This window comes from Eptesicus fuscus, chromosome 14, assembly GCF_027574615.1.
Source record: "Eptesicus fuscus isolate TK198812 chromosome 14, DD_ASM_mEF_20220401, whole genome shotgun sequence".
NCBI classification, from domain to species: domain Eukaryota; kingdom Metazoa; phylum Chordata; class Mammalia; order Chiroptera; family Vespertilionidae; genus Eptesicus; species Eptesicus fuscus.
Window position 1 is genome coordinate 39,614,330 of NC_072486.1, and position 13,434 is coordinate 39,627,763.

At 38.2% G+C, this 13,434-nt stretch overlaps 1 protein-coding gene and 1 pseudogene across 2 annotated transcripts in view; one reads left to right on the forward strand and one right to left on the reverse strand.

Moving 5' to 3' along the window:
• The window catches only part of RELN (reelin), a 455,662-nt gene that overhangs the window by 322,790 nt on the left and 119,438 nt on the right, over positions 1-13,434 (reverse strand). For both annotated transcript variants that reach the window (XM_008149850.3, XM_008149843.3), the window contains exon 3: positions 4,569-4,704. In XM_008149850.3, the coding sequence (XP_008148072.2) occupies positions 4,569-4,704 (136 nt within the window). The remainder of the gene's footprint in view (positions 1-4,568; positions 4,705-13,434) is intronic.
• Positions 1,950-3,031, forward strand: LOC129151415 (heterogeneous nuclear ribonucleoprotein A1-like; annotated as a pseudogene).

Here is a 13,434-nt window from a genome sequence, read left to right on the forward strand (position 1 = left end):
TGCTGCCAATTATAATCTCTTCTTTTGAGATTCCAAAACATTTTTTAAAAATCAGTATTTCAGATTCAATGAAATATGATATCATTATGAGCTATTAAGAAAATTTTATTGAGGGCCTTCTATCATCTGTAATTTAGTAATTAGGACCTATTAGGTACATAAAAATAGCTAACACAGTCCCTGACCTTGGGGGATTTAAAATCCAGCTAAAAAGGAAAATACACTTGTAAAAAAATTAAATAATGTATGAAGTAACTAACGATAAAAAGTTATACAAAATATATGACTAAAGCATATAAGCATGGCTTAAGTTTAATTTTTAAAAAGGTATTCTTCCTACTTTAAAACGTGAAACTTAATTTTTGAGGTTTAAGTCAGAAAAAAGGGAATCATGATATATTTACATTCAAATGCCATACGTTTACGGTATGTGTTATTTTATTTTTGCTGAATGTTTAAAATTTATGGTGAACATTAGCAATCCCCTCAACTATTGCTGGGCATATACTAATTACAGATGCTAACTCTTATATAGCTCTACTCAACACATAATAAATAGTGTAGTAAGGAACAAAGGTAAAACATTGCAAGATTGTATTTTGGAAATTTTCAGATAAATTGTTTCATCGGTCCATGTTCAATCTTCAGTTTTCCTGTAGTCTCTCACAAGCTAATTAGCAAAGGAGATTAACAAAAGCATCTTGCTCACATAAGAAGCAGCTACTCCATGCAAAGTTCAACACAGTCATGGCTCATGTGAAGCAGAGACTTAATGCTATTAAGGATATCAAAAAGTGCAAATTGCATCATCAAAATTTTGTTGGGAAATACAAGTGAGGGTGTATATTCTTTGCAGTGAGTAAAAATTACTTCTGACCAAACTGTATTTTTTCTGCCCAACTGCTAAGAAAACATTCTTTGAAGTTAGGACTTAAAATACCTGTTATTTCTCAGGAGAAAGTAAAGTTTGATATCCCAGGAACAGTGAGGTCATATGCCATCAAACATGATTTTTAAACAGATTAAATTTAAACCTATATTTATTTTGAAGTAAGCAGTTCTATATTGTTGACAATTTATTTTGTGTTCTACCTTTGACAAAAATAACTCCTGTTTTAAATTAAAAAGTGATGCATGGGAAAAATTTGTTGTCATTCCAAGTGCCAACATGAGTAAGGTAAAGTATGTCAAAAGAGTCAGAGGTTACTATTAACAAAAGAAAAAAACAACATTGAACCTCATATAATTCAAGGGGCTTTTCGCATGGTTTCTCTGTTTGAGACATTGTATCAACTGTGAAGAAATCTCAAAGAAATAAGAAGCTGTTCCCGTCCAGTATACTCTAATAGAAAAGGCAAGAAATTAACTCAAATAAGTATACAGTAAAACAATCAGCATGTCACTTCTGTTACTGATGTCTTGGGAAGTGTTATAGTATAGAAGAGTGGGTATTTTCAACAGTTCTTGAAAAAAGGGTAGGACTTTAACAATTGGAATTGATAGAAAAAGAGTATTCTGGGCTATGAGAAAAGCACGGAGAAAGGAAATCACAAAACGTTCAGGGTATTGTAGGAAGTCTTATCAATTAGCGCCCTATCCAACAGGTGCATGCTATAGGAAATAAGAGAAGATGGCAAACATCAATATTGGGAAAAGCATATCAAATCCATGCCAAAGGGCTGGCTTTCAGATGGAAACTTGGGGGTATACAAGTTTTGAGTGATCAAGGTTGTACCTTAGGAAGATAAACTGGGTAACAATGTGCAGGATGGACTGGAGGAGAAACAGGCCGGAAGTGAACAGACCAGTTGGGATGCTACTGCAATCAATAACCTTAGCAAGAGGTACTGGAAAGAATGAGTTCAAGTTTGAAAAACTTCCTGAGGCGTTTCTGCCAGTGAACGCCATGGACTGAAAGCATCATTGGAATTTCCCCTGTTGCAGTCATCATGTCTAAGTCTGAGTCTCCCAACGAGCTGGAGCAGCTGCGGAAGCTCTTTATCGGAGGTTCGAGCTTTGAAACAACCCATGCGAGTCTGGGGAGCCATTTTGAGCCATGGGGATCGCTCAAGGACTGTGTGGTGATAAGAGATCCGAACACCACCCGCTCCAGAGGCTTTGGGTTTGTCACCTATGCCACTGTGGAGGAGGTGGATGCAGCCATGAATGCAAGGCCACACACGGTGGATGGGAGAGTTGTGGAACCACAGAGGGCTGTCTCAAGAGCAGATTCTCAAAGCCTGGTGCCCACTTAACTGTGAAGAAGATTTCTGTCGGTGGTATTAAAGAAGACACTGAAGAACATCACCTAACACATTATTTTGAACACTATGGGAAAACAGAAGTGATTGAAATCATGACTGACCGAGGCAGTGGCAAAAAGAGAGGCTTTGCTTTTGTAACCTTTGATGACCATGACTCTGTAGACAAGATTGTCATTCAGAAATACCACCCTGTGAATAGCCACAACTGTGAAGTAAGGAAAGCCCTATCTAAGCAAGAGATGGCTAGTGCTTCGTCCAGCCAAAGAGGTCCAAGTGGTTCTGGAAACTTTGGAGGTGGTTGCGGAGGTGGTTTTGGTGGAAATGACACTTCGGTCGCGGAGGAAACCGCAGTGGTCGAGGCGGCTTTGGTGGCAGCCGTGGTGGCGGTGGATATGGTGGCAGTGGGGATGGCTATAAAGGATTTGGTAATGATGGAAGCAATTTTGGTGGTGGAAGCCAATGATTTTGACAATTACAACAATCAATCTTCAGATTTTGGACCCATGAAAGGAGGAAACTTTGGAGGCAGAAGCTCTGGCCCTTCTGGTGGTGGAGGCCAATACTTTGCCAAACCACGAAACCAAGGTGGCTGTGGCGGTTCCAGCAGCAGCAGTAGCTATGGCAGTGGCAGAAGGTTTTAATTACTGCCAGGAAACAAAGCTTAGCAGGAGAGGAGAGCCAGAGAAGTGACAGGGAAGCTACAGGTTACAACAGATTTGTGAACTCAGCCAAGCACAGTGGTGGCAGGGCCTAGCTGCTACAAAGAAGACATGTTTTAGACAGTACTTATGTGAATGAGCAAAAAACTCGAGGACTGAATTTGTGACTGATTGTATCACAGGTTATTTTAGTTTCTGTTCTGTGGAAAGTGTAAAGCATTCCCAAAAAGGGTTTTAATGTAGGTGTTTTTTGCACCCATGCTGTTGATTGCTAAATGTAATAGTCTGATCATGATGCTGAATAGATGTGTCAAGAAAGAAAGAAAAGAAAAAAGAAAGAAGAAAGAAAGGAAAGGAAAGGAAAGGAAAGGAAAGGAAAGGAAAAGGAAAAGGAAAAGGAAAAGGAAAAGGAAAAGGAAAAGGAAAAGGAAAAGGAAAAGGAAAAGGAAAGGAAAAGAAAGGAAAGGAAAAGAAAAGAAAGAAAAGAAAAGAAAAGAAGAGGAAAAAAAAAGAAAAGAAAAGAAAGGAAAAGAAAGACTTCCTGAGAAAATGATGAGATTAAATGTCAATTAACCAGAAGAATTAATCTGATGTTTGCATCTTGGTAACCCAGAAGATAGGCAAAAAGTAGGAACCCTTGACACTGAACTGTATGTTATTAAAGGGAAGTAAAGCTAGTAGTGAATTTGGAGTGTGCATATTTTATGAGACTTTGTCGTCTGAGCAGAAGGTTGGAATAGAAAATGATTCAATATGCCGTCCAGCTCTATTTTGCTTGGCTGCCCATAGAATGCTGTTTCTGAATTGCCTCTGACCTTATGCCATTGGCCTATTTATCCATTCAACAAATATTTAGTGAATGCTTACTGTGTGCCAGGGACTGTTTAGACAGTTGGGGCAAATGAGTAAACAAACAAACAAATTCTTGCCTTCAAGGAACCTGCATTTCAGCAGAAAGAGACAGACAATGAATATACATAATTAAATACGTTGTATATCATGTGCTAGAAGTAAAAAAAAAAAAAAAGATATGGAAAGAAAAGATAACTAAAGAGGATGAGGAGTGGTGATTCTGGGGCAGTGGTAGTGGTAGAGTCTATACTGAGAGATGTCACAAGCCACAGCCTGTGAGCCACAGCGCAGTGTTTGTCCCAGGCCGTGGAGGCATTGCTACTCCATTTCCCAGTTTCCTCTGAATGAAAGCACATGAGAAAGTTATTAAATTTCTATAGCATCCCTGATTTCTCACCATCATGAATCTCTTAATTGATCAAATTTCCCTCTTGTCACTAATGGTCAGAAAGCAGAAAGCCAAATTTGTGGTTTTCTTCCAAAATGTGTGAGTCTCATAGCATTTTTAGTACCTGTTTTCATCTTATTTTCTAAACTAAAATTTTCATATTGCCTTTATTTTTATCTTACTGTGTATTTTGGTCAGCTAAAATCTAATTTAGAGCTCTTGAGGAATTTATAAATATGCAAAAATAAAGTTACTTTTAAAAAGTTTTCATCTCTTTTTTGACACCAAAATTAGTGAATTCCATTATAGTCAAACTTGTTAAAATAATAAATACTTACCCCATATGTAACCCAATGAGGAGTATATTTGCCTTCCTTAGTGGTCACAGACACTGTGGGTACTTACATGAAATTCACGCAGCCGGTGCCACCAGGTGGAGCGATCCAGACGAAGCTGAGGTTGGTTGTGGGCAGATGACTCACGTGAGAGGCCACCACGCTGCACATAAACTGGTTACCAAACTGGTGGTCAGACATGATCCCTGAGAGACAAAAAGGAAGTTTGTTATAAAAACAACAAAAAACAGTCTTTCTTACCATAGCCTAACAATATTTTCTGGACATTTTTCTTTTATGTTAAGATCCATCATGCTGTTTGGGCTTCCCCATAAACTATGCAACTTTCTATTTCCTATTGTTAGAAGGAAATTAATCATTTACAACATTATCAGTAAGGAGTAATCTAATAAATTTATTGCCATAGTATTGGCTTTGCTTTGATTTTGTTGATTGGTTGTTGCCCATCACCAAAGACCACCAGGACCACACCTACAGGATAGCAAGGTTGGATTTACCGGAAGTGTTTACAGCAAAGAAAACAAAATTCCATTGATAACTGGAAGGCAACTCAGAGAGGATGTTAGAAGGGTCTTGTTAAAATATTTGGGCTTATGTTGTTATTTTAGACAATAGGATGGTCAAGCATGTCCCAGAATTTCCAAATTTTAGTACCAAAAGTCCTGCATCCTAGGAACACCTGCTCCCCTCACTCCCTGCCCAGCCCTGTTGGGGATGTTACAGAGAAAGGTGGCTTTACATCTGGATTTGGCACTATCAGAGAGTAAGGGCAATTTTATCAGAGTATCTTAATTTTTGTCTAGGAGACATGAGGAATTGAGTAGGGCTCAAGCTGTGATTGAAAGAAAAAGCAGCAGCAGTCATGTTAACAAGAAGAGGGGATGTTGGTCATTTTGGTGGTTTGCACCATGTTCTATATCCAGGCATGAGTATACGTGGTCATCACAGTTTCAGAGTGGTCTTGTTTGGTGCTGATGTTCTGTGAAACTACTTATGTTCAACATGAGAACACCACAGCCCTGCTGTGAGTGCCGCCGGGTCAGCTCCCAGCTGAGCTATCGGGGCGCTTTCTCTCCTTTTTCCGTAAGACTATTCTCTCAGGTTTACCTCAAGTACAACATATTAATACATGACTGGATAATAAGAAAATAAAGAACTCAATTTTAAAAAATGGTTGTTTAAAAAATGGGTAGACACCTCATCAACAAAGACATGCAGATGGAAAATAAGCATATGAAAAGATGTTCAACATCTTATGTCATTAGAGAATTACATATTAAAACAACAATCAAATGCCACTGCACACTCACTATGGCCAAAATCCAAAACCACTGACAACATCAAATGCTGGCAAGGATGTGAAGCAACAGGGAAACGTATTCGTTGGAAGTGCGAATGCAAAATGGTCTAACCCTTTTGGAAAACGGTTTGATGTTTTCTTACAAAAGTAAATATACTCCTACCATATAATCCGCAATCACACTCCTTACTAGTTACTCAAATAAACTGACATTTTATGTCCACACACAAACCTGCACATGGATATCTATAGCAGTTGTATTCATAATTGCCAAAACTTGGAAGCCCCCAAAATGTCCTTCAGTGAGCTAATGGATAAATAAACTGTGGTAGATCCAAACAATGGAATATTATTCAGAGCTAAAAGGAAATAAACTATCACGCCATGAGAAGGCAGGGATAAGTAAATGCATATTACTAAATGAAAGAAGCCAATCGGAAATGGTTACATATTGTATAATTCCAACTATATGATATCCAGGGAAAGACAAAAGTATGAAGATGGTAAAAAGATCAGTGTTTGCCAGAGTTGGGAGGGAGAGAGGGATGACTGGGCCGACACAGAGGATTTTTAGGGCAGTGAAACGATTCTGTATGATGCTACAATGGTGGAAACATGTCATTGTGTATTTGTCAGAACTCATGGAATGTACAACATCACAGTGAGCCCTGATGTGAAATATGGACTTTGAGTGGTAATGATGTGTTAATGTAGGTTCATCTGTTGTAATGAATATATCACTGTGGTGCAGGACAGCGACAGTATGGACGCTCTATGTGGCGTGGGTGGGTGGGGACAAGGGTACCTGGGAAATCTCTGTTCTTTCTACTCAATTTTGCTGACTTAAAACTGCTCTAAAAATAAAGTTTATTAATAAAAACATCGCCAGGAGTGGGCAGTTAAATAAAACATTCGTTTATTGGCTTTTTTAAATAGGCAAATGACTTACTCTCTCTGAGACCCAGTTTTCTTATCGATAAAATGGAATTACCGCCCTGACCGGTTTGGCTCAGTGGATAGAGCGTCGGCCTGCGGACTAAAAGGTCCCAGGTTTGATTCCGTTCAAGGGCATGTACCTTGGTTGTAGGCACATCCCCAGTAGAGGGTGTGCAGGAGGCAGCTGATGGATGTTTCTCTCTCATCGATGTTTCTAACTCTCTATCCCTCTCCCTTCCTCTCTGTAAAAAAATCAATAAAATATATATATTTTTTAAAAAATGGAATTACCATGTCCCCTGAATCCTGAAGTTATAGCGAGAATTAAAGGCCCAAACACATACAGCAGCTCCCAGTACAGCACACCTGTGATTGGATAGGTGCCCTTCCTGGCTAGCATCATAGCAGTTCCTGCATTCCTTCATCACTGCACTGGCCCATCTTTCCAAGGTGTCTGTGATGGACTAGGTCTTTCATTTTTATATCCCAAGCAACTGTCACAATACCTGACACATCACAGATCGTCAAGAAATGTTTTCTGAATAAATACAAAAATAATGTAACTATAAAAAAAAGACCATAGAATTTGTGACATATGTTACATTAACTAGTGAAATAGGATCTTCTAGAATAGAAAGTTATTCAGAATAGTAGTTCATACTGGGCAAAGAAATAGAAAAATAAATCTGTATTTTTTTATACAGCCAACAATGCTCCTTTTTCTCATTTAAGAATTCATTTTTTTTTTTTTTAGCTGTGTCTTGAGACAAAATTCTTCAAGCCAGAGAAACCGCAAGGTTAGAAAGAATAAGAGACTCCCGGGGAAATTGCCGAGAGCTGAAGGTGACTCAGGCATTGCCGCTCCCCTTTGGCCGGGCATAAACAGGGAGCCAGTGTACAGAAAATGACACATCTGCAGGAGTCAGCTGCCTAAAGGAAAACACAGGTTCCAACCACAGTCATTGTGGGAAGGGAAATGAATCAAACAAAATAAGGTTGCAGAGTTTCACAGCCTTGGTAACCGTATTCACATTCGAATATCTCCTCATTCTTCAAAACTTCCCTTAGAAAGTGAATGGATGTCTAGGTTACATAGTACTTGACAGGGAAGTTATAAGGCAGCTATATTGTCATAATTACCATAATGCCCTATCCAGATAAATATGCCACAGAACCATAGTCTGGCAGCCTAACAGGCTGGCCCAGTAAGTTCCCCAACATGGCTGCACAGGGGCATCACCTGAAGAGGCTGAGGAAACACTGGTGCCAGAGATTCGGCCTTCACGGGTTTGGGGTAAAGCCTGGGTAATGAGAGTTTTACAAGCACACAAAGCAATTCTAACATGTAGCTGAGAACATGCATTAAAAATGTGTCTTAGTAAAATGCTGTCCAGAATTCAGGGCTCAGTGTAATATCACCACGGCACCAATACACAAGTTGAAAGTATCCAGCAGTGTCTTATGTATGACTCTGGTAGTAATACAAAATAGCCTATCTTCTTGTCCATTACTCCTGAACCATCCCCAATATGTATTCTGAGGATTTTTTAGATACCTTCAAGTAATATGAGTGGTAGTGGTCTTTTGTTTTTTATAACATAGAGCGCTGGCAGATTATACTCCTACCACATTAAAAATTTTTTTTGAGAACATCTAAAGGTTGGCCAGAGTTGCAATTATTAGAAATCTATTTACCTTATCAACCAGCAGGAAAAACAACAGTGTTTACAGAATTCTTATTTTGCATCGAACATTATGTTAGGCCCTATGGAGGTACATAGAAGAAATGGGATCTATAATAAAAGAATTTGATTATGCTGCATATTTCAGGGAAATACAAACATATAAAATATATGCTGACAGAAGAAGATTTGACTTTGGGTAGTGGGTACACAATGTAATATATAGATGTGTCATAGAACTGTACACATGGTCCCTACCCTGAAATGACTTGAGCTGGGAAGAGGAAAGTGGAATAAATTGACATTCTAAATAAAACAGCTAACTTGGTGGTATTCCTGAAAAATACAAAACAGGAAAGAAAGAGTGATTAACACAGACAATTGTAATAATAACCAATGCTTGTTGAGCACTTACAATGGCCTGGCATTATTATAAGTGCTATGTGAATATTAACTTTTTGAAGGCTCTTAACAACTCCATGAGATAGGAGCTGTTAATTTTCTCCATTTCAGCAAATAGAACAGAGCAAGTAGGCAGTGTAGCCTGAATTCAAACCACAGTGCCCTTGCTATATAGTCAGAAATGGCTTTACTGAGGAAGGACACTGAAACTGAGTCTTTGGGGAAAGGCTAAAATTTCCCATACTTAAAAAAAAAATTATATTCAGCAGCAGGGTATAATTCAGAGACTGTCACCTCACTCTGCCACAGACTGCATGACTTTGTCAGGATACCCTCTCTCAGGGACAGTTCTGACATCTGTAAGCTGCTGGTCCACAAGCAGTAAGACCCCTTTCAGTGCCACAGCTGAGTGCAATTTAAATGAACAGAGGAAAGATGGGAGGACATCACACAATGAGCAGAGGTGCGCATGTAAAATGAGAACAAGGAAAACGAGAGCAGTCAGGATCAGCTTCCAGTGTCCTATGAAAACAATTTATTGCATCTGCCACACTGATCTTCTCAGTGGTTTTTGTGTCATGAAAGACATATACCACCTAATTAATATGTAGCATTTATATTATATATTCAGAAGCCTATTCTTGGGATAACTGAAATTTGAATTTGGTAATGAATTTAAATTTATGATGGTGTTTTCCCTGCTGCAGGCTGGATAACAGGATACATATTGAGTTTTTAATATTACTTGGAAAAGAGAAAATGGGATCTATAATAAAAGAATTTGATTATGCTGCATATTTCAGGGAAATACAAACATATAAAATATATGCTGACAGAAGAAGATTTGACTTTGGGTAGTGGGTACACAATGCAATATATAGATGTGTCATAGAACTGTACACTTGAAACCAATATAATCTTAATAAACATTGCCACCCAATAAATTTAATTAAAAAAATAAAGATTTCATTTTTATTGTTGTGGTTATGTGTAAACTGTCACACAAAAATTTTTCACATGGCATTTATTCCCTAAAGAAAGAAGCTATTATAATTAACTACAAGAGAAAGTAAGCACTTCAAGAAGTATGGCTCTCTTGACCTAATTTTGAGCAAAGAAAGTAAAGTATATCCTTCAAACTCTGAAGTTTCACAAGATTGATAACTGTCTTGATTTTAGCAAGATTTTAAAGAATCCATGTTATAAATACATTTTCCTTTAAATGTTGTGTACCCACATTTGAGAAACAGAATATTCACAATCCTGTTATAATTTCTATATCAAGAAATAATATAGCCCGGCTGCTGTGGCTCCGTGGTTGAGTGTTGACCTATGAACCAGGTGGTGATAGTACGATTCCCAGTCAGGGCATAAGCACAGGCTTCCGGCTCAGTTGCCAGTAGGAGGTGTGCAGGAGGCAGCCAATCAGTGATTCTCTCTCATCACTTATGTTTCTATCTCTGTCTCCTCCCTTCCTCTCTGAAATCAATAAAAATATTTTTTAAAGGAAATAATATAACTCTTTAAAACAATTATTCTTTTGACAAAGTATGGTGTTTGAAATTCATTAAGTCATTCAATCCTTTAAATATGTAACTCAAATATATGTATTTATCTTCCTAATCAAAGTTGTGGTTATAAAATAGGAACCTATATCAGAGTTTCTTTTAGCCACCTTATACTTCTGCACGATTAGGCTCACAACATCTTTAACTGTTCTAAACTTGCTTCCATGATCCCTTTTAAGACAGTGATACACATTTCTGTGCCTTCTGGGACATCATTTTCCCTGACAAGTCTTCAGTTATTTTAAGTTTGTGACTAAACCTTGTATGAACTCCATTTTCCCTCAGGAATACTTTCTTTGCTTTTAATGTGCCTACCTTGGGTCTTCAGAACTGTAACTAGAATTTCTGTGATCCCCCATCTCTAAAATAAAATGTACATATCCTCATAAAAATGTAGACCACATTCAGTTCCAAGAAACACATTGAAGATTTTATTACCAAAAATAACCAAAGTAGTGGAAAAATTACACATTCATGTTGGGTGTATTCCATATTGTGTAGATTAAAGATGTACATTACACATATCTGTTTAGTTTGTAATTTGCCATGGTTAGTGTTAACATGGGTAGAACATGTCCTGGTTTACTTTTCCTGGGGTTCAAGAACAAAGACGTCTGTGGATGGGATATCACCAAAGGGCAAATATTACATTAAGATTTTAGACTTCTGTTTGTAGAACATGTAACCTTCCTGTATAAAAATGATGAAACCTCAAAGTAAATACTATTTGATTACTTCAAAAACTTTCAGGAAGTTTGGAAGAATATTTTGTCAGAAAATTTAATAAATGTATCAATTTATGTCTCCATAAGAAGTATAAAATAAGATACTTTTTTGTTATTGTTAATCTGCATCCAAGGATATTTTTTTCCCATTGATTTTTAGAGACTGGAAGGAGGGAAGGAATGGGGAGGAGAGAGAGAAATATTGATGTGAAAGAGACATACTGATTGGCTGCCTCCCGCACACGTCCCAACAGGGGCCAGCATTCAAACCTGCAACCCAGTTACATGCCTCTGACTGGAAATTGAACATACACTCTGACCACTGGCCAGGTCTTAAGACAAACATTTAAAATTATTTCTATTTCCTTTTATTTTTATCAATTACTTTTTCTTTAAAAGTGATTATCTAAAAGCTTTCATTACTTAATAAAATTGGCCTGTTCTGAAAATCTAGTTTGGAAAGTTCGTGTTACAATATTATAAGCGAAGAGAGAAAATGAATTATGGAGTTTGTTTTTCTCATTGTTTAAACTTTTCATATGATTCGATATGAATAACTGTTTACTTACAGAATTTGATTTGTCTCTTATTTGCCTTCTTTGCTGGGTTAATGTACTCAAGCATTTCAACACAATTTTATCTGCTGAAAAGTAATCACAGAACTTCCTGAAAACATCCTTATTGCAGCTTATCTGTGAAGTACAAGCCTGATGAAAATGGATATGAAAAAAAAAACCTCTCAAGTAGTGCTACAAGATAATGAATAGTACGTGCACACACTTTCACATATGTACATGGAGTCTGTTTAATTTTTAAAGCATTGATTTGAAGGCATTTAATTTCAGCTTTAAATCTAGAAGCAAAAAAAATACTAAAACCCTTTTTAAGTCACTCTGGAATTCTATGTCTATGGGCACGTTAGAAAACATATGAAGACCTATGCTATTTCCACACTTATTGGTTATGTAAAAAGAGCATTTATTCTAAGTCAACCAGATTCCTTCCTCACTCACTGCAGTTACAAAGATGAGAATTCTTGTTGTTGCTTTCCCTCTCCATTTCTCTCCTAGCATTACCATTTAGCAAATGCCTTCTCTGTGTCAAGTGTTTTCCCATATTATTACCTTACTATTATGGGAGAGGCAGTAGAGGGGAAAGGCTGAGAACATAGACCCTGAGGCAGTCTGACTGGGTACAGATCCTTTGCTCCACTACCAAGAAGTTGTGACTCTTGGGCAGCTTACTGGAACACTCTTTCTTCAATTTCCTTTCCAAGAAGATAGAGGTGATAAATAATAGGGTGGCTATGGAGATTAAATGAGCATATGACATAGAAAGCACTATATTTGTTGGCAATTATTATCATTCCCATTTTAGAGATGAAGGGTACTTATCAAGAACCAGTGGGTTTAACCAAAGGACAAGAGAGCTAGTGAATAGCACTTCAACCTAAGTCCATCTTCTGTCCTACACTGTCCACGGGCATCCTCCCTCCCTGTGCTCATAAGGGCCAGGACCTTAATTAGGAGACAGGCCCCTGTCCTGATCAATAGAAATCCTCTCCAAATACAGTGATGGAGTACGAAGTGAGCCGGCGAGTGCAAGCAGGAAGAGGGCCTCTCCTCTAGGCACAAGGATTGATTCTCTCCCTCTCCCTCTCCTCCTGTTTCCCCTCCTTCTCTAAATACCTCAATTTCTCATCAGAAGTTACTGAATTCCCTTTGTCCTCTTGGTAGATATATCTCTGAGTTAGATACAGATGGAGAGAGATATCCTTAGGTCAAAAGTACTCCCCTAAAGGGCAAAGCCATATAGTTACACTTACGCCTGTGTGCCCACTGAGTTCGACACAGCAGAATCCTTTCCAAAGAGCTACGTACAGAATTCACTGGCTTTAACTGAAGGTCCTGACAAACTGGTTCCTTCCCTCCTACCACTTCATACTCTCCCTCACCCCTAAAAGCTGGTGGTAGAAAATCCCTACACATTGTCTGCCTCCAGCCTTTCCACAGCAAACACACCATGTAGTTCAGAACTACATTCCTCCTCACTACTGGGTGCTTTGACTTGTCCTGGTGTGTGTTAGATTCATAGCACAACGTCTAGTCTAGAAGCTGAATTTCACACATATACAGGCTAAAGAAATCCAAAGAGGAGAAGGCTTCGGAGATATAAACCCAAGCCAACATAGGAGGCTGAAAAGATCTTCAGCAAAACTTAATTTAAAAATAAAATTAGCCCTAGCCGGTTTGGCTCTGTGCATAGAGCATCGGCCTGTGGACTGAAGGGTCCCAGGTTCGAT